This window comes from Podarcis tiliguerta, assembly GCF_965153285.1.
Source record: "Podarcis tiliguerta genome assembly, chromosome: 4".
In the NCBI taxonomy this organism is placed as follows: domain Eukaryota; kingdom Metazoa; phylum Chordata; class Lepidosauria; order Squamata; family Lacertidae; genus Podarcis; species Podarcis tiliguerta.
Window position 1 is genome coordinate 89,990,529 of NC_139537.1, and position 19,604 is coordinate 90,010,132.

Consider the following 19,604-nt stretch of genomic DNA (forward strand, 5'->3'; position numbering starts at 1 on the left):
TGCTGGCCACATGACCTGGAGCTGTACGCCGGCTCCCTTGGCCAGTAAAGCAAGATGAGTGCCACAACCCCACAGTTGTCCACGACTGGACCTAACAGTCAGGGGTCCCTTTATCTTTACCTTTATACAAATGTGACACCAGACAGTGATGTTGAGTTTATGACAAATTCAATATATTTTTCAGAACTTTTTAAAAAGTATTTACACAGTGTTTTTTATATGTGTCTGTATTCTAACCAGATACCTGGAGTTATTGTGAAGCAGCTGGCTTAAGATGGTTAGCACAAGCAACGGATACAGGATAAAAAAAAAATATTTTAGACCAATGATAAAACATTCGTTCAGTCAAGGGAAACATTTAAAAATGATTATGGTTATAGAACAAGGATAAGAGCATTGGAGCCAACTCCTAGGAGACGGAGCTCCCTTCAGCCCTCCCATAAAATATTTGAAAGTGGTAAGGACCCCCAAAGTTGATGGGCATGGCCATTATAATTTACAGTTGTAAATGTTATATAATAAATATTTGTCTTAGAATCTGGCTGAGCCAAGGTTAGGGACTTAATGCCAGCAGAAACAGGAATCAGCTGGCTAATCCAAAGTTCTGCTGCCTCCTAAATTGCTCATGCCAGTGAATATTTCCATGGGATTGGCCCCTAGGTTAGAAACATATCAAGAGTGGGAGTTGATAGGAAATTATGAGAAGGTGAGGAAATGATTCCATCTGTTTATTTACTATTACACATAAGGACACATTTAAATGAGATGACACAATAATAAGCTTGAAGGAAAGACAGACTTTGAGATATGATTAGAAAGAATAAGATGGGACACTTTTTCTAAGATTTGTCTAATATTGTTAAAGAAATATCACTAAAAATGGATGTGATTACATTGAGGTGTAATAGACATGCAGAAGGAAATACCTATAGGTATGTTTAGGAAAAGATCCAGTTTTCCAGTTGACACCAACTATAACTGCATTAAAATGGCAGTTCAATGCCGCTGGTTGAACTCTCTGGAAGAACAAAATGAGTAGCAGAACAAGGGATGTTAAATGCTGGATTCATCATGAGGAAAGGGTTTTTTCCTCTGATATGTGATGGAGGTACAATAATGCAGAAACCTGTCGGCAAATGGTTATATCCAACATTAAAGAAATGCTTCAGGTGGAAATAAGTTCAACTCCTTATTATGCCTTGCAAGAATGACGCTTGCAAATAAAATAAAAATATCTAAGAGTTGGTATCAGAAGCAGATTCGTAAAATTTTCACAACTCCAAATGTCACGACACACTTTTCAACTCAAGAAATGTCTAAAAATGCACGTTAAAGTGCATATTTTGAGAGAAAACGGAGCTGGAAGTGCACATTGTAAGAGAAAAATATTTATGCAAATGAGAGAAAACATCTTACAATGTAGTTTAAATACACATTTAAATGGGGGGAAAATTAAAGTTGTAAATTAATGTGTAAATGGGATGAAACAGACTTACGAGTCAGAGGTACTGAAAAATAGACTGGTGTTTCCATCTCTAGTTCTTTCCCAATTTAAAACAGAGCATTGCTCAGAATGCAGGTTTTGAAAGACACACAAACGCACGCACACACGCAAAGTCACCAAAAAGAGGGGGTGGGGGGAACTTTACGTTGGCAAATGATCTGTCAAGTGACCCATGAAGAAAATCAAGATTGAGTTGCCCTTTGAAATAAACCTATTTGAATTTTATTATCTTCAGAGCACCTTGTGTCTCTAATCTTGTGAAAGGTTAGTATTCCATCCATCAGTGGAAGATTAGAGCGCTCCTTGACGCCTGTGCCTGATGATAACTGAATGCAGCACTTGGGGCCAGAGGAAAGAGATTCATTACCATCAGCCATTCTCAGGAAGATTGGGTAAACAGTCATTTGGGGGGAAAGCAGGTTCTCTAGGCAGGCCACCTATATCCTTGGGTCAAGATGGCGAAAATCAGAGGAGCAGGTTGTCACCGAAGATTTTAAACCTTTTAACAACAAGCCCAACTAAGGCACAGACATCTTATTCCCGGTAGCATTCTGCCATCCTCACCTCCTACTCTGAATTGCTGATTACTAGTCTTAAAATATTTCTGTCTCTCTGCTTGAAGTAGTAATGCTTTTTTCAGGACTGCTATAAAGAAGCAGGTGAATGGAATATGCACACACACACACACACACTGTATATATTTATATCCAAGCTTATAAGAAGCATAGATTCAGTACAGCAGCTTTGACAATTAGGGCAGTTAAGATAAAACGATCAGATCATGTATGCCAAAGGCAAGCTTTATGATATTACTGGAAAAATCTAACTTCATGTATTAATTTGCAGTGTGCTTTCCCTTTGTTTTAGATAATAGCTATATTTTTTGTGTGCAACAGCCTCTCTTGAAAGCCTCGCTGCTGTTAAATGCAGGCCCTGGTTCCTTCATGGACCTCTTGCTTTTGAGCTTTAATTTGTGATCAGGATGAAATCAGCAGTTCAAGTAATGACCTGGCGTCTAACTTTCTAAAACGGTGTGTGATTTTTGCATCCCGGCCGTATCAGCGTTAAGTAACAGCATCCCTGAGCATCACCTTGAAAAAGCAGGAGGTAATCCAAGGGATTAAACATGCCTGCAGTTTGGTCCATTTGTTCCAGTAAACTACTCCTGGGAGTTATGCCAAATCCCTGGCCTTCTGCTGCTCCATGTATTCATTTGAGACATCACAGACACACAGAACTTTAAAAGAAGGGGGAGAAACTGTGAATGAATAGGGGAGGTCGGCGGGCAGTCAAAGACTCCCAGGATGGGGTTTACACAGTACTTATGGAAGCCTTCTTCCCATGTTATGCTGCCATGAAGTTCAAGTGCTCCTATCTGTTCCTGAAAACTTCTTAAAATGGACTATGTAGGGACTTAAATGGACTAATGCTACAGCTTTTCCTGTGTGTGTCTGTCTGTGTGTGTGTGTGTGTGTTTAAAAATCCAGCTGTGGAAAGGGGAGTTATCTAAATTGCCTTTTGATTAGATGCTGGAGATGTTCTTAGATGATTTCTAAGTTGAAATGAGGATTCAGCAACCTTATGAAATAATGCACAACATATATATATATATATATATATATATATATATATATATATATATATATAAAATTACACCACCTATTTTCATCAAACCACCTTTGATGTCCAGGGCAGGTAGCAGCACTTGGCATTGACGGGGCAGCTGCTGTGGCCCATAGAATTTTTTCTTAGTGGGTGTTTTTTTTTTTCTCCATTTTAAATGCTTCTTTTCATAAAAGGTTGTCTGTAAACAAATCAAAACAGCTTAGCTTAGCACATGAAGGAGGAATTTATTTCATGGCACAGATCCTCTGTCCTTCTCTCCCACTTCCAATATACAGAATAACACAAAGGAACACTCAGAAATGTGACTTTTCACCTGATGTGGTGCAGTGCATTCTGCCACATCAGCTGTTCTGTTTCCTCAGCCTGTTGCTTACGTAAGCCAGGCCTGAGGTAATATAATATCATATAATATTAGGCCCGACGTTATCACCATAGTTAACTGTGGGCAAGAAAAATATATCTGCCAATTAAAACATAGTTTATATTGAAAGTTGAAATGTAAATATGAATAAAGCACTATTTGGCTATTCAGGAGGTTAACTTGTGCCTAATGAAATTATGCTTATGTCAGTGAAAGTGACAACTGTATTTTCAATGCTAGGTTGACTGAACAGTGTAATTTCATAATGAACCCTAATATTACATTGCTTAATGGGAACTCACACTTAATTACATGCTTGGTAAATACAGCAGCACTTAACATCTAGGGCTATGTAGGGGACAATAAAATTATAACATACTGGAGATGGTTTTTACTAATATAGAGGCAAATGTGTAATTAGTTGGCACCTAGCATTTTATAGGCTGTGAGGGAAGCTGGGTTATACGCACATTCCCATTGCTGTAATGAGTAGAGGCATGACTTTTCAAAATCATTTCAGGTTCCTTTCCCTTCAGGGGCTTGCATTATTTAATTTGCTGATTGCATTGTGTTTTAATGTTGATTTGTTTGTTTGTGTAAGTGGTAAGCAGCTTCCAACACACCCGGCACAATCCAATGTTGCGCAAACTACCCACACGATGGGAATTACAGTGGTACCTTGGTTTTCAAATGTCTCCATTGACAAACATTTTGGTTTTCGAATGCCGTAAACCCGGAAGTAAATGCTTTGGTTTTTGAACTCGCCTTGGAGGTCAAGCATACCATGTGGCTTCCGTTTTGAGTTTTCCATATTGAGGCTTCCATACTGAGTTTTCGGTTTTTGAACGTTTCGGAACTTGAATGGTCTTCTGGAACGGATTACGTTCGAAAACTGAGGTACCACTGTAATCTCCTCCCCCCCCCACAGCCCCCCAGATCTGCTCCAAAGGATTCCCCAACCCTCTGAAGCAGCTTTTAGGGTGTGCAGAGAGATACAGAGAAGAGAGGAGAGAAAAGGATGACAAAGTCTTAGCAAAAATTTCAGTAGCTAAAGTCCATTCTACTCTCACAGACAAACAGCATTTCCAACTTCCAAGCTAGCATCTCAGCCTTCAGACATGAGGGGAAGTATTTATTTAATTGAATTATTACATTCATAATACATCCATCTTCCAAGAAACTCAAGGCAGCCTGCATAGTTCTTATTTCCTCATTTTATTTTCACAAGAAGCCAGTTAGGCTGATAGGTAGTGACAGGCTCAAGGGATCTGAACCTGGGATCCTGCCCTAGTCCAACAGCACTAACCACTATACCACATTATCTCTCAGTTATGTCCACTGATTGCATGCGGATTCCTTTTGTATGCTATATAATATGAAGGTATCAAACCTCTGGATTTGTTGCAATGGCTTTGTCATGCATCATATAATGTGCATTAGGTACTTAGTTTGGTTTAACAACAACAACAACAACAACAACAACAACAACAACAAATTCAATTTGTGGCATGGGAGACCAGGAGAAAACTGGAAGATTTAGACCAGCCTCTTGAAATAAGAAGCCACTCTTTATCCAGAAGACAAGGTTGGTCACAAATCCCATTGTTGGCCACAAATCCCATTGTACAAATTGCATCTCGCGTGAGCCAGATATTTAAGAATGCCAGTGTGTGCACAATTTGTGCAGTTCTAAATAACTCTTTGGTGAAAGGGAATGATCATAGAGAAGAGTTAAATACTCATGACCCCATTCACATGGCGATAGTTTTAAGCACTCATAAGTATCGGGCCTGCTTCCTGCCACAGGTAGAATTATACTGAAAGGCAAAGCACCCCACAGAATACGTAGAAATAGGATAACTTAACATCGACCGTTTAATTTTCCAGGAGTTCCAGAGGGTAATATAGGGAGGTGTGATATTATAATCTTTTGATAAACGCACTTAAATCCAATGCTAAAACATGTTTCATCCACTGGGGTTGTCATTCTTTTCTCTCTCTCTCTGTGTGTGTGTGTGTGTGTGTGTTTGTGTGTGTTAGTAGCCAGTGTGGTGTAGTGGTTAAGAGCGGTGGACTTGTAATCTGGGGAACCGGGTTCGTGTCTCCGCTCCTCCACATGCAGCTGCTGGGTGACCTTGGGTTACTCACACTTCTCTGAAATCTCTCAGCCCCACTCACCTAACAGAGTGTTTGTTGTGGGAGAGGAAAGGAAAAGGGGATTGTTAGCCGCTTTGAGGCTCCTTAGGGTAGTGATAAAGCGGGGTATCAAATCCAAACTCCTCCTCCTCCTCCTCTTCCTCCTCCTCCTCCTCCTCCTCCTCTTCTTCTTCTTCTTCTTCAATTGTGGCATCTGCCCATATATGCTGTGATTTTACTCTTCATCAGATCATCTTTATAGATTTGTCTTTCCACGTGCATTTTCTTTATGTCCCTAAATATGGCTGCAATGTGTGCTTTATGCTTGTCTGTTACCTCATAGTACTGACGAGAGATAGAGGAGAAGAAAAGTGTCTCCAATGATGACTGAGTTGGCTCAGCCACAATATCTAAACACTAGTATCTGACCTCTGCTAAAAAATAAAGAAAAGAATAAGAGGTAGTTGATAAAAAGAAAAATGGGTATAATTTTTAAAGAATGGCAGCCCAGGGATGCATGTTTGAGGCAGGCTTTTCTAAGTATTATACTTTCTTTTTGACCCTATTTACAGCAGCATTCTATATCTGTCTACTCAGTAGTATGTCCTGTTGACTCCCATGAGACTTACTCCCATGGTCAGTGTATCCATGGTATATTTGGTATAAATTAGAGTATGCATTATACCACTGACCTTGCATTCACTGTATGGCTGATGTTTTCACACTGACCTTGTGAGAACAAATGCAATATTTGCAGAGGTGGTTGCTCAAGGGACAGACCATAAAACAGGGTTCATTTCCCATCAAATGAAAGAAAATATATTGAGGAAAGAAAAGCTCTTTTCAAGATCCACTATGTGCTATATGGGCAATCTGTCTTGTCAGCAAAAAATTCCTAACAGTTCTGAAAGCATTGACCAAATCTGTTCCTAATATATCACCAGTTAGAATGCAGGCTGTTGCTTGTTTCCCATTAGACAGGAATTAAAATAACTCGTATATTCCGTAAAGAAAGTTGTACTTATTCCACATCAACTGGGGCCTTCTTGTAACACCACTCTTTCCTATAAAAGAGCAATTAATATACCAGATACACAATATTCTAATAGCTTTAGCTAGATATTTGTGATTATTTGTCTTGCCAGAAAATAAATGTATTTGGAACAAAAGGATAAATTTCCTTTGTTTCTTGCTTTTTCCTGCTCATAACTTACAGTTTTACTCTCTTGCACTGCTCTGCTTCCTTTCTCACTTTCCATTCTTCATCTTCAAATTCTTGTGGCTTATATGTTTAGTACATCCTTAAATATTTAATAGATTTCATAAATTTGAACTTCTAATCTGTTAGCTAATTTTTCTTGTTGAGGAACATGCGTTTCATCTGTGGGATAAGAAAACAAGACTGCAAAGCTGCTACTATGAACTCACCCCTTCTCATTAACACCAATACATATGTTCGTAATATATGACATTGTATCTGCCAGTCTAGGATTAGGCTTGGATCTCATATGAAAAGCCATAAAATCTAAGTACTCATAGTGACCACAAGAGAGAGAGACAGCTTCTATTATAACATTTTCTTACTGCTAAGCCTTTAACTGTTAACTTTAACATTGTTTAATTAACACAGTGGTGGTTTTGTAATGCTGCAGAAAGTTTATAATAAATGAAGTGAAGAAGTTTCTAGTATGGCCTCAATAAAGCCACGTGTTAACAGGGATTTTCCTCTATTAGCAATGTGAGACTTATTCAGCTCACAGTATAAATGATATACAATGTATTGGATGTAGTTTGCACTTCTGAAAGTAACAGGATACGCCAGTGTGGATTATAGGTGATTGGGAGCACAAACGTTTTGCAAAAAGGAAAACATGACTTGCCGAACTGTTCGTGATTCAGTCCAAAAGGCATTTTAACACGCCCTGCTGGGAAATGGCATTAAACTGATGTGTTTGCTGGTGAGCCTTTCTGACATCTGCTTTCTTCACTTGGCTGCAAAGGAGGAGTAAAAACACAAAGATGCGGTCACAACTGGCAGAGTATTCCGAGATCAAATATCGCTTTAAATGGTTTAGGGTGGAGCTATAGCTATCTTAGGAAATACATGTTTCCAAAACTGTATGACTTCAGATAAAGAGTGTGTATATCGCTGGCAGGTGGAAGAGAAGAACCTTGCACTTGAACTTGCTTCCCCCATGCAAACTGTTCTTCTTTTGGCCATCTCCACTTATTTGTGGTTTCTCATTCATATATATATATATATATATATATATATATATATAATTATTATTAATACCGCACCCATCTGCTGGGTTTCCCCAGCCACTCTGGGTGGCTTCCAACAAAATATTAAAAATACAATAAAACATCAAACATAAAAGACTTCCCTAAAGCCTTCAGATGTCTTCTAAAAGTCAGGTAGTTGTTTAGTTCCTTGACATCTGATGGGAGGCCATTCCATCGGGCAGGCGCCACTACCGAAAAGGCCATCTGCCTGGATCCCTGTAACTTCGCTTCTCGCAGGGAGGGAACCACCAGAAGACCCTCAGTGCAGGAGGCCCCATTAGGTAAAGTGGTACTTCAGGTTAAGAACAGTTTCAGGTTAAGAACGGACCTCCGGAACGAATTAAGTACTTAATCCAAGGTACCACTGTAAATGTTCCATGAACAGGAATGATAGGAGTGCTAAGTTACTGAAATGGAGGCAGAATGTCTTTCCATAGTCAATACGTGAGATGATGGGTACTCCAAATGTAGCAATGGGTGCTCCAAGAACAGCAGCAGACAGAACACTTCTTCCAGGATAATGAACTGTTTCCATGATAATTCTTCACCAGCAAATTAATTGTCCCCAAAGGTACATCAAATGGCCATGGATCAGCAATCACTTAAAAGTGTAGTAAGCTTACAGTGTTCTGTTTTACAACACGGGGTTTTCTTTGGTGTGCACTTATAAAAAAAAACCAGTTATGCACATCTGGCATCTAGTTTCCCCCTTATGCCGAACCCAACTATGACAGCCTCATCTGATTTTCTTCTCATTCTGAGCATGACCGTGTGCTAAATTAGGCTCTGCCATGATTGCATTCCTCTAAGCCACTCCCTCATCTCCCTCTACTCCCACATGCAAGTCTTTAAAACAACACTTTATTTTAGACTTGTTGACTTAGGCACAGAATTTGCTAAATAGCATTCTTCCCCTTATTTCATACTCAAAAGCAGAAACACTGCCAATTCAGTTTCTAAGTGACAAGAGCTGCATTGCTTAAACAATCCTTTAAATATAAATGGAACAGCTTTTGTAGCAGTTTTCCTTAAAAGCATATTTAACATTTAGGGCTATGGATTTTTTTAAAAAATGATATATTCTGCATCCTCATGAGGAATCCGATGTTCTCTTAATATTATTTCAAAGGAACTCTTCTCAAATTCAAATCTTCAGAGCAAAGCTGCATAATACTGACCAACCCACATGCACAGGCAACAAGATTCTTGGCACAAGATTCTTTCTTGACCAGTTAATTAAGCATGGAGATAGGCAACTTTTTTTTAGTTGAAGGCTGCATGCCCAGACTAGATGTGTCCAAGGAAGTGGGGTGCCCAGAGTTTGTGCAACTACCCCACATTTTCATACGCATTACACAACCACACAACCACAAAGAGAGGCACAGAGTCCACAGCTGTCAAGGAGCTGTCAGGCAAGCGCAGGTGCTCTGCAGGGCAGGAAAGAAAGTGAGGCAAGAAATTCAATTAACTTTTCTTCACAGAAAATAACAACACAGCAGTGTTACTCATTAAGCATGAGATGTTGCTGAATCTGACCACTGGCCCCACCTACCCCTCTAGCCTCTCACTCTGTATCCCTCCCAAGCAGACGGAGACTGCAACAGGTGGGTGGGTTCCTCCTCTGAGCCTGCCTGGCCCATTGTTCAGGATGTGCAGGACCCTCCTTGAGTGGGGTGGCAGAGGAGGAGGAGATCCAGCAGGACTGGAACTGTCCAGCTGAAAGGTAGAAGGGACCATCTCTGACTGCTCTCTGCTGAGTCTGCAGTGACGTTGAGACTCAGCCTCCAGCCCTGTCCTGGAAGGGCCTCCTTCTTCTGACCACCCAACCCTTGATTGTTCAAGCCTCCAGCTTCAAGCACCTCCCAGCTTGTCCGTTCCCCGGACTGCTCTCTAGTGTCCCACCACCATGATCCAAGGTCTAAATTGTCTTCTGCGTCATCTTTGGTGGGCTCTAGGCCAGGCGGCACCCATCATTCTTCCTCAGCCAGCCAGTCTCTGACAATAGCTGACTGGTGCAGATCAGTGGAAGAGTGCAGCCGAGTGCTACAGTGGGACAGAAGATTGTGCTCTTTCTGCTCTACAGTGTATTGGTTAAGGAGGGAAGAAAGTACAATTTTAATATCCTACCTACACAGTAGTTGTCTGGGCAGGGAGGCTGAAATGTCTCCCTTTAGGTCAGTGCTATGATGTTATCCCAGTGCTCTACAACACATTCAGAAGGTGCCTGGTGAGTTTGGGGTCTGATTCTGGCACCCCCTTGCTTTAAAAGTTGAAAACAAATGTGACACGCTGTCGTAATCCTGATTATCACTAATATTGTTTGCTTTCCTTAATATTATATATTGTTTTCCTTACGCTTATGCTTCTATTTTGTATAGAATTTTTCCGAGAACTCCTGGAGAATGCCGAAAGATCTTTAAATGATATGTTTGTACGGACATACGGCATGCTGTACATGCAGAATTCGGAAGTGTTCCAGGACCTCTTCATAGAACTGAAACGGTATTATACAGGAGGCAACGTCAACTTGGAGGAAATGTTGAATGACTTCTGGGCTCGGCTATTAGAGCGAATGTTCCAGCTCATAAACCCCCACTATCATTTCTCTGAGGACTACCTAGAGTGTGTAAGCAAATACACAGACCAGCTTAAGCCTTTTGGAGACGTACCCAGGAAACTGAAGGTTCAAGTGACAAGAGCTTTCATCGCTGCAAGGACCTTTGTTCAGGGGCTGACCGTAGGCAGAGAAGTTGCTAACAGAGTATCTAAGGTAATCCAAATTATTTCTTTTCATTGCTGGTTCTTTCCTTTCAATGCTTCACCGGAGCCTTCATCTCCTATTCCATGCTGTCCTTTATGGTGCGCAACTTTCAATCTATGCCACAATTATAGCTGAAAGGCAAGTTTGTTGACGTGTAACTGTGGGATGTTTTCTTCCTTGGACTAAGTCAAGATGCTAGCTATACTGTTGAGATTTCCATTTAGAAAGGAACATATGTCAGTATTTACGTAGCACAAATCCCTTTATAGGGATGCCAACCTGCTTGACCCACATTTACCCCTCCTTCTGAGTCTCAGTCTCTGAGACCTGATTCCAGCATACAGAAGAAGTAACATGATGAGGAGCACTGGAGTACAACTAATGGATTTCATGTTGGATGCTGCAGGTGGAAAGCTAGCCTGTAACGAATGTCTGAGGGTGTACGGGGTGGACAGATCTGTCAGTGTTGGTTTTTCTCTTTTCCTCATTTTATTTAAGTTCAGTCAAACTCTTTTCTGCATCAATTTGCATTTTTTTAAAGAAAGTAACCTCCTCCATTCATACACGCATTTCCAAGCACATTTCTTCAAGCGTTTCCCTCCAGCACAATACATTTCTGTATGTTATTTTCACCAATATCCACATTTTTCTGTGCTCTTTTCCCAATGCACACATTCTGCACATGTGTTTTGGCTGGAGAACTGCATCACAAAATGTAGAGAAGTGTAAATTTATAAGGACAGCTTCATTTGGTTCCGGGATTGATTTACAGAGCGCAAATTAGGTAGGTGTGAATGGAACAAATTTCTTCCACATCACCAGAAGTTGTAGGATCTAAGGGCAGACTAGGTATCAAATGAGAGATTTTTGTCATTAGGATCTCACAAGTTTGTTCTTTTTTCTCAGATGAGGGCAAGCCTCTCTTCTCTTCTCTTCTCTTCTCTTCTCTTCTCTTCTCTTCTCTTCTCCTCTCCTCTCCTCTCCTCTCCTCTCCTCTTCACTTCTCATTTGTTTTAAACCTCTTTCCAGTATATAAATCCAAACCATATGCTTGTCAGCTAAAGAAGAAACAAAACATGTAAATGCATGACATCAGTATCCCAAAAGAAGGATTATTTGATCAAAGGTTATGTCCCAAGCAGAGCAGTGGAATCTGAGGACTGCTGATGGACAAAACCATGATTGTCATTTTTATATATGTTGATCTTTGCAAAGCCATTAGTTCTGACTTATGACTTTGGATGGTGCTGATAAGAGGTTCCGACTAAACAGCAGGGAGAATTTTGTGATGGTAAGATCTGTTTGACAGGGAATGGACTCCCTCAGGAGGTTGTGAACTTTCCTTCACTGGAGGTTTTAAAGCAGAGGTTGGATGGCCATCTGTCATGGAGGCTTTAGTTGAGATTCCTGCATCTCAGGGGGTTGGAATAGATGGCCCTTGGGGTCGCTTCCAACAATTAGCTCAGATGGTTAGAGCATGGTGATGATAATGCCAAGGTTGATGGTTTGATCACAGTATGGGACAGCTGCATATTCCTACATTGGACTAGATGATCCTCAGGGTCCCTTCCAACTCTACAATTCTATGATTCTGTGAAATAATTTAAATGTATATTATCCATTCAGAGCACTGAAGATCCAAGCCAAACTGTTTGTCCTTACTCTTGTGAATCGTTTCATTGGTATTCCCCCATGCTTTCTTTTCCAAGGCTTCCCCCACATTCTAGTCTAAAATGAGAGTGCGAAAGCGGCAATCTGATTAAATAATTTACATTCATATCACAGAATGTAGTTGAGTAGGTAAAGAGTAGACGGCTCAAATCCAGAATATAAAAATAAGTCATCTGTCACATTCCCCCGCCCACTCCGTATTGCAGATCTTTGTAATCTACTGGGAGGTGTTCTGGTGCAAAAAGGAATGATGTGGATGACTTAGAGTCTTCATGATTAATGAATATTCAGCAAAGAATTTGCTCGCCTTCTCTGTAACTGTGTGCATGCTTTTTGTCAGTGTCTCTCCTCTTGTACTTCAAGAACTTGCAACAGCCCACAGCTTTGACATATCTTTAATATAGATAACTGAGTGCTTGCAGTTGTTTCAGGAATTGCTCTATATTGGCGACGAAGTTAATTTCCACTGTGTTGTCAAACTTCAAGAGACTGGTCTTCATTTAGATGAAATTATAAGGAGGACAAAGAAGTGTCACTTTTCACTGGATCACCAATTTTGCAGCAATATCACGACCCGTGGGTGCCAGTAGGACATAGCTCCTACTTTGAGGGCTTTGGATCAGGGAAACATGGGTTTGAATTCCAGCTCACGTGTGAAAGACCTTGGTCTAGATACTAACACTCCACATGGTTGCTGTTCTGATATCTGGGCTGATCAAGTGTATCTTGCTCTGAATACCTTAAAGCAAAGGTATAAAACAAACATGACCCCCCCCCCAAAAAAAAAACTCACCCCAATGCTGTTACTTGAAATGACTTTCTCCCAGGTTAGCAAAATCTCTGCTACATTTTTCTGATACAGGTTGCCAGGATATATCTGAGCCCTGATTTAGCTGGGATGAGTGAGTTACACCAGGGGAGATCAACTGAGCCAGGAATCCTCCAGCTGAGCTGGAGATCTCATGCATTGTGAGTTGTTCATCCAACTGGATCTTTCCATAGGATTACGTCCTTAGATCTGTCTAAGAAAAACAATAAACCACACCCAGAATTTGATGTGGGAGGGATATATTGCATATTTTTATTGTAATATGCCATTGTTTTCCCTGACCTACTATTGACTTCTTTGTTATAACTTCCTCTTTGGGATAGTTACATGGGAAGTGCCAGCCAGATCACATAACAAGCGAGGTGTCATTATGTAGATACATAGCCAACCAGCTATGTGTCAGCACTGATGGCGAACAAAATAGCATTGCTCTTACTTTCAATGCTGAAAACGTTTGATCACTTTCAACAGGACACTCCAAAATTGCTACTGTTTGGGCACTTCTCAGCCTTGTTGAATAGATTCTTGAGAACTGTTAACAGAAAATGAACATCTAGGTCAGTCTTCTGAAATCTGGTATCTTTCAGATGTGCTATTTTGACTGACACTGAAGGGACTTGTAGTTTGAAATTTTGGGTAGCACTAGGTTGGGGGAAAACCCCTCCCCTTTTGTGGTGGGCAGCATTGCAGCCAGGCATCTGGGCCCTTGCGGCGATCTGGCTCGGGGGCAAGGGATTGATGTCCCCTTGCGCCAATCCCAGCCGCATCACGCCTCCCCAGCTTATTATGGGATTTATAGGGGAGAGCCCTTCATTCGCTCTATGATTCTAAGTTTGTTGTTGTTGTTTAGTCGTTCAGTCGTGTCCGACTCTTCGTGACCCCATGGACCAGAGCACGCCAGGCACTCCTGTCTTCTACTGCCACCCGCAGTTTGGTCAGATTCATGATTCTAAGTTTACTCCAATCCATTTTTACAAGCCGTCTGTAGATGTCAGACACCGTGCCCCTTCTACGAGGAATTATACCCTCCCTCAAAGCAATATTTTAAAGATAATTATTATCTTTAAATTATTATGTTTTAAGATATTATAATATATTAACACGGGTTAATATATTATATATAATTTATATATATATATAAATTATTATGTTTTAAGATATTATAATATATTAACTGGGACACGGGTGGCACTGTGGGTAAAACCTCAGTGCCTAGGGCTTGCCGATCGCATGGTTGGTGGTTCGATTCCCCGCAGCGGGGTGAGCTCCCGTCGTTCAGTCCCAGCTCCTGCTCACCTAGCAGTTCGAAAGCACCCCTAAGTGCAAGTAGATAAATAGGTACCGCTTTATAGCGGGAAGGTAAACGGCGTTTCCGTGTGCTGCGCTGGTGCAGGCTCACCAGAGCAGCTTCGTCATGCTGGCCACATGACCCGGAAGTGTCTCCGGACACCGCTGGCCCTCGGCCTCTTAAGTGAGATGGGCGCACAACCCTAGAGTCGGACACGACTGGCCCGTAGGGGCAGGGGTACCTTTACCTTTAATATATTAACAGTTGACCATGCTACAATCAGAAGTGGTTCTGCTACCATCACAACTGACTGGTATATGGATTGGCAAGTCAACATTTGCAGAATCTTCATGGTCAATATATGAATCCAGGCAAAAGGAGCCAGAGAAAATAAAAACACCATTCTAGTGCTGCAAAAATAGCATGCCTTTCCCAATATCTCCATGTTGGGAACGTATAGCATATGAGACAACTCTAAGCTGCATCCAACATACATTGGAGCCCCTCAAATTCTCCCATAAAAGATAATTATTATGGTCATGCAAATATCTGGAGCATTTGACCCTGTAGCTAATATCTTGTTATTCCTGCAAAGGAACTTAACAATTAAATTAGCATCTAATCTTTTTAATGGTTATTTGAAGACTTTTCTGAACACCTGGTGTCAATTATGCCACTGCCTTATTTTTGAGACTGACTAAATCAGTTTTGATCACTGGCTTTCATTAAATTATACAGATAGCTGGTTTCTTGCCACAAACACAGTGCTTTCTGGGAAGAGCGGAGCGAATGCAGTAATAGAATTAGAAGGTAAAGGCAAGGTTTAGCAGTGAAAAATGTGCCCTGCTAATTGCCAGTGATCACTTCGAGTTGCAGCCTGCCAGCCTGCTGCTTTTTAAAGACACCAAATCAATATTCTCACAAACTCAGTTTTCATGGTTTATAAATAAGCATTCACCCTCTTTTCGGTGAGGGGGAGAGAAAGCTAAAAATAAAGGTCAATATCAAGTGTCACACTGATTCGGAATATAATTACTCGGAAGGGGGGAACAAATATGACATGCTGATAAAGCAGGTAATTAGGAGCCAAAACAAATAGTATATTAATGCTGGAAAATGCAATTTGAAGACATTGATAGAGTGTTATGTGAACCGGGTGGAAAAGGAGTTATTGCACAGAAGAGGCAAAATGCTGCTTCTGCTAGGCCAAAGCATATAAAAGAATACCAAGTGAAGATTGCCTCTTTTCCCAGGAGTTGAGGGTGTAGGTTGGAGCCATTTATCATGCGCAGAATTTGTTGATTCGCTTAAGCATGGATGGGTGCAGACGCACACATGTGTAATGCTGTACCATATGTATCATTTAAAGAAGCGGTGGGGAACCTGCAGCCCTTCAGATTTTGTGGGATTGTAGCTCCCATCAGTGGCGTAGCGTGGGTTGTCAGCACCCGGGGCAAGGCAAGTAATTTGCGCCCCCTAACCCCCAGATGTTGCGCCCGGTGCGGCCGGTCCCTGCTGCACCCCCCACGCTACGCCACTGGCTCCCATTATCCCAGACTGTTGGACATGCTGGCTAGGGTACATGGAACTTGGAGACCAACAGCTTAGGGAGGGCAGAGGTTAGCTCACCCCTGTTCTAAGGAGCAGGAGGTCAGGCAAAGTGAAATCTGAAGCCTGGGACCAGACTCCGTTTCTTCAGTTTAGTAATTCAGCAATGGGATGTGACGTATAGGTGGGCTCCCACAAGGCAAGACAGCAATAACAGCAAGAAGCTTTATTGAACTACATAACTGGAAAACAGGGGCAAAGCAACTGCTTATATACATTCCAGAAACCTGGACCACTCCCACCGTGATTGGCTGTCTAAACTTTCAAGCTGCGAATCATGACTCAGAGTTCAAGGGCCAATGGCATAGGCCCACATCCTGAAATGTTCTGTGATTGGACATCATGTATCAAATCAGAACACAGGAGCTCAGAATCCTTAGTCCAGACTCAAGCTCAGGCAAACATAAACCACTGAATACATAACACCAGATGCTAAACAGGAGGAAAGGGCTTCTAACCACCTTAAAAAGGGGACTTTATTTCTCAGAAGGAACACTCCTTTTAATGGCTATGTGAAGCTACCAAATTTCACTTTTATTGACCTTTTGCCTAACACACCACCTAAAGGTAATTTCCACCTTTGCCCCTGTAAGGCCTGCCTTGTTTCTTTTGATTCCTATTTTCCTCCAGTTAAGAACTTTTTGAGTCCCACCTAATGAGGCAGACAGACCTAGTAACGGTCAGTTTGTTCTTGTGTTTTAAGAGATGGGGGAATCAGCCACTGTTATGCAGGCTAATTCCAGTACCAGCAATGCACCTTAAGAGCCTCATTTCAATGTTTGCTACCTCCTACCCATTCCACATCAAGACTTTGATCAGATGCAGACGCCATGCTTCCAACACCAGCCAGTATTATTCTCTGTCTCTGCCCCAGCTGTTCCATTTATGTCTAACCCGATGAAGAGTTCTGGACAGCTTAGAAGCTTGTGCACTGTTTTGTGACATTTTGCAGCTCGATAAAAGTATTTGAAATGTTTCCTGTACACTGTTGTAGGAATTCAGTCTCTGTCCTGGGCTAGGACTTATATCGTCTCATACAAGGCAGTATCCATTCAGTCGCTTTCTTTAATAGGTATCTTCCGTACAGGGGTGGAGGAAGGGGTGTGTGGTGGGGGCGGGTCTGCCCTGGGTGTCACCACTTAGGGGGTGACAAAATGCCAGGCGGCACTCACTGTCGGAGCCTCTGTACGACCGAGCTGTAATGGCTACTCCTCCGGCGGTGATTAACGACCTAAGCCTTTGAATGAGACTTCAGGCACGCTCTCCACTGCGCAGAGTACTCAGCAGCAGAAGGAGCCAGAAATATGTGCTACATTGCTACTTTATTTCTGACTACACAAGACAGAAAAGAATATATGTCTGCTCTCTGTGAGAGACAGAAAACAACAGGACACAGAAACAGGAAACCAGTAACTTCAACATCCGTCTCCCATCTTCCATGAGACTTCCAACTGTCTGGAATGTCAACAGAGTCTTGTGACTCCATGAACTGCACAGTGGCATAAGAGAAACCTAACACTCACCACAGGGCCTGCAGCATGCCCGAGCCATGCATCTCTCCTGGGAGTGACGTGGTGGCTTGGGCGCCCACAGGCTCCATGCTTCCCTAAACCCTCCGCCTCCCGCTCAGCTGTAGGGCGGCTGAGTGGGATGAGGCAGGTAGACGCTTTGGAGGCCCCGCGGAGCGTCCTGCCCCTGCTCACCCCACCCCGCAGGTAGCTGGCCCTGCCCCTGGGCACAGGGCACATGCACCGCCCCAGACACCTGATCAGCTTGCTCCGCTGCTGCTTCCATATTCCTTAACTTCTTTTCTCCTGACATGTTAGGACAATTCACACACAGCACAGAAGAGTGGCAACCTTCTCCAGCTGCTGCTGTGCAAAATACTATCTCACCATGCCTTTCGTCCCCCTCAACACACTGTTCCTTAACAAAGAATGGTTTGGTGGGCTTTTCCTTGCACAAACCATTTCCCATCCTTTCTAGGGTTGGGTTTAGAATTTGGACCACCTCATTTTTGTAATATGCATCTTCACCGTCACGGTAAGGGAAAGAAAGGTTAAGCAGATTGCTTCTCGGACGAAACTTCAGAGCTCTCTGCCAGTATTGCTGAGAGGTAGGTGTCAGAGGCCAGACTTCCAAAGGATTCCCGAAAAGCTAACTTGTATCGCCACAAGGGCTTACAGAATGACAGTAACAAAAGCCAAGAGGGTGGGGGGAGGTTTGCAATGAATTCTCTGGTGAGGAAATTTGATAAACGTGCCACCAATGAGCTGGAGCTCATCTGATCCCCACCATTGACTCCTCTGCTGACACTGCCAGAATTGAACATAGCGTAGTTCTTCTGTGATTAATCTTACAGCAGCTTTAGAATTTTTGCTGTTTTAGCATGCCGAAGTCAGGAGGGGTAACGTGGAGAAATGCAGAGGAATCAAGCGGAGGATGGAAAGGGAGATAAAGAAGCCGGAAGGTTAAACAGCACTCTGAGATGTAAATCATTCTGCGACACGCTGACTTTTTAGAACTACTGGAGTCACTGATTATCTGTAAGATGTTTTAACAGACTGCCAACAGGAACGGTGTTTTCAAACCGTGGTTTGATAAGGCCTACTTATTTCATTTCTTATGCAGATCTGAAGTAAAAAGAGCAATGGATTCCGCCCATCAAGTCTGCATGCAGTGTATTATTCAAAAAGATATCTGATTTGGGCGAAATGAATGATATTTGAACTGGTTGTCTTTTGAAGCAGTTCCTTTAGGGAGATTCATCATTGCCTAATCCAGAGGTACCAAGGATTTTTTAAAAAATGGCTGGGAGTACACTTGGAAATCTAACAGGCTGTCATGGCCACACACAAAAATACCTATTTCACATAATAAAAGCCAGTGTTGCTCAGAAACCCTATCCCTCAAAACAAAAACAAACCAACAAACTAAACCCCACAACCAAACAACAAGAACCTGACCCCCAGAGTAAACCTCCATTAAAAAAATATCCAATCCTTGTAATGGGCAAAGGGCCTTGGTGGATGCTAAGGGGAAAATAGCAACAAGACCAGTTTCCCTCTGCAAGGAAAGACCTGTCTCTCCCTAGAGAAATAAGTCTGCTCTTTTGGCTCTGTGATGCTCTCTCAAAGACCATATGATTGTATGATCCATTTCTGTGCACTCCCTGTGAAACCTTATCAGTAACAAATGCAAAAGAAGTTCTCATGAACTCTTTATGATGCTATTTCTGACATCAGAGTTATAAATTACTTGGGTCCAACCTGTCTAACAGCATAGTCCTAACCATGTTTATTCAGAAGTATAAATGTAATGGGACATACTCCCTAGTAAAGGACGTGGGTGGCGCTGTGGGTTGAACCACAGAGCCGAGGGCTTGCTGATCAGGTTGGTGGTTCAAATCCCCACGATGGGGTGAGCTCCCATTGCTCGGTCCCAGCTCCTGCCAACCTAGCAGTTCGAAAGCACCTCAAAGTGCAAGTAGATAAATAGGTACCGCTCTGGCGGGAAGGTAAACGGCGTTTCCGT

General features: G+C 42.1%; 1 protein-coding gene across 2 annotated transcripts in view; it reads left to right on the plus strand.

The window, feature by feature from the left end:
• The window catches only part of GPC6 (glypican 6), a 766,899-nt gene that overhangs the window by 412,284 nt on the left and 335,011 nt on the right, over positions 1-19,604 (plus strand). For both annotated transcript variants that reach the window (XM_083437893.1, XM_083437892.1), the window contains exon 3: positions 10,292-10,683. In XM_083437893.1, coding sequence (XP_083294019.1) covers positions 10,292-10,683 — 392 coding nt within the window. The remainder of the gene's footprint in view (positions 1-10,291; positions 10,684-19,604) is intronic.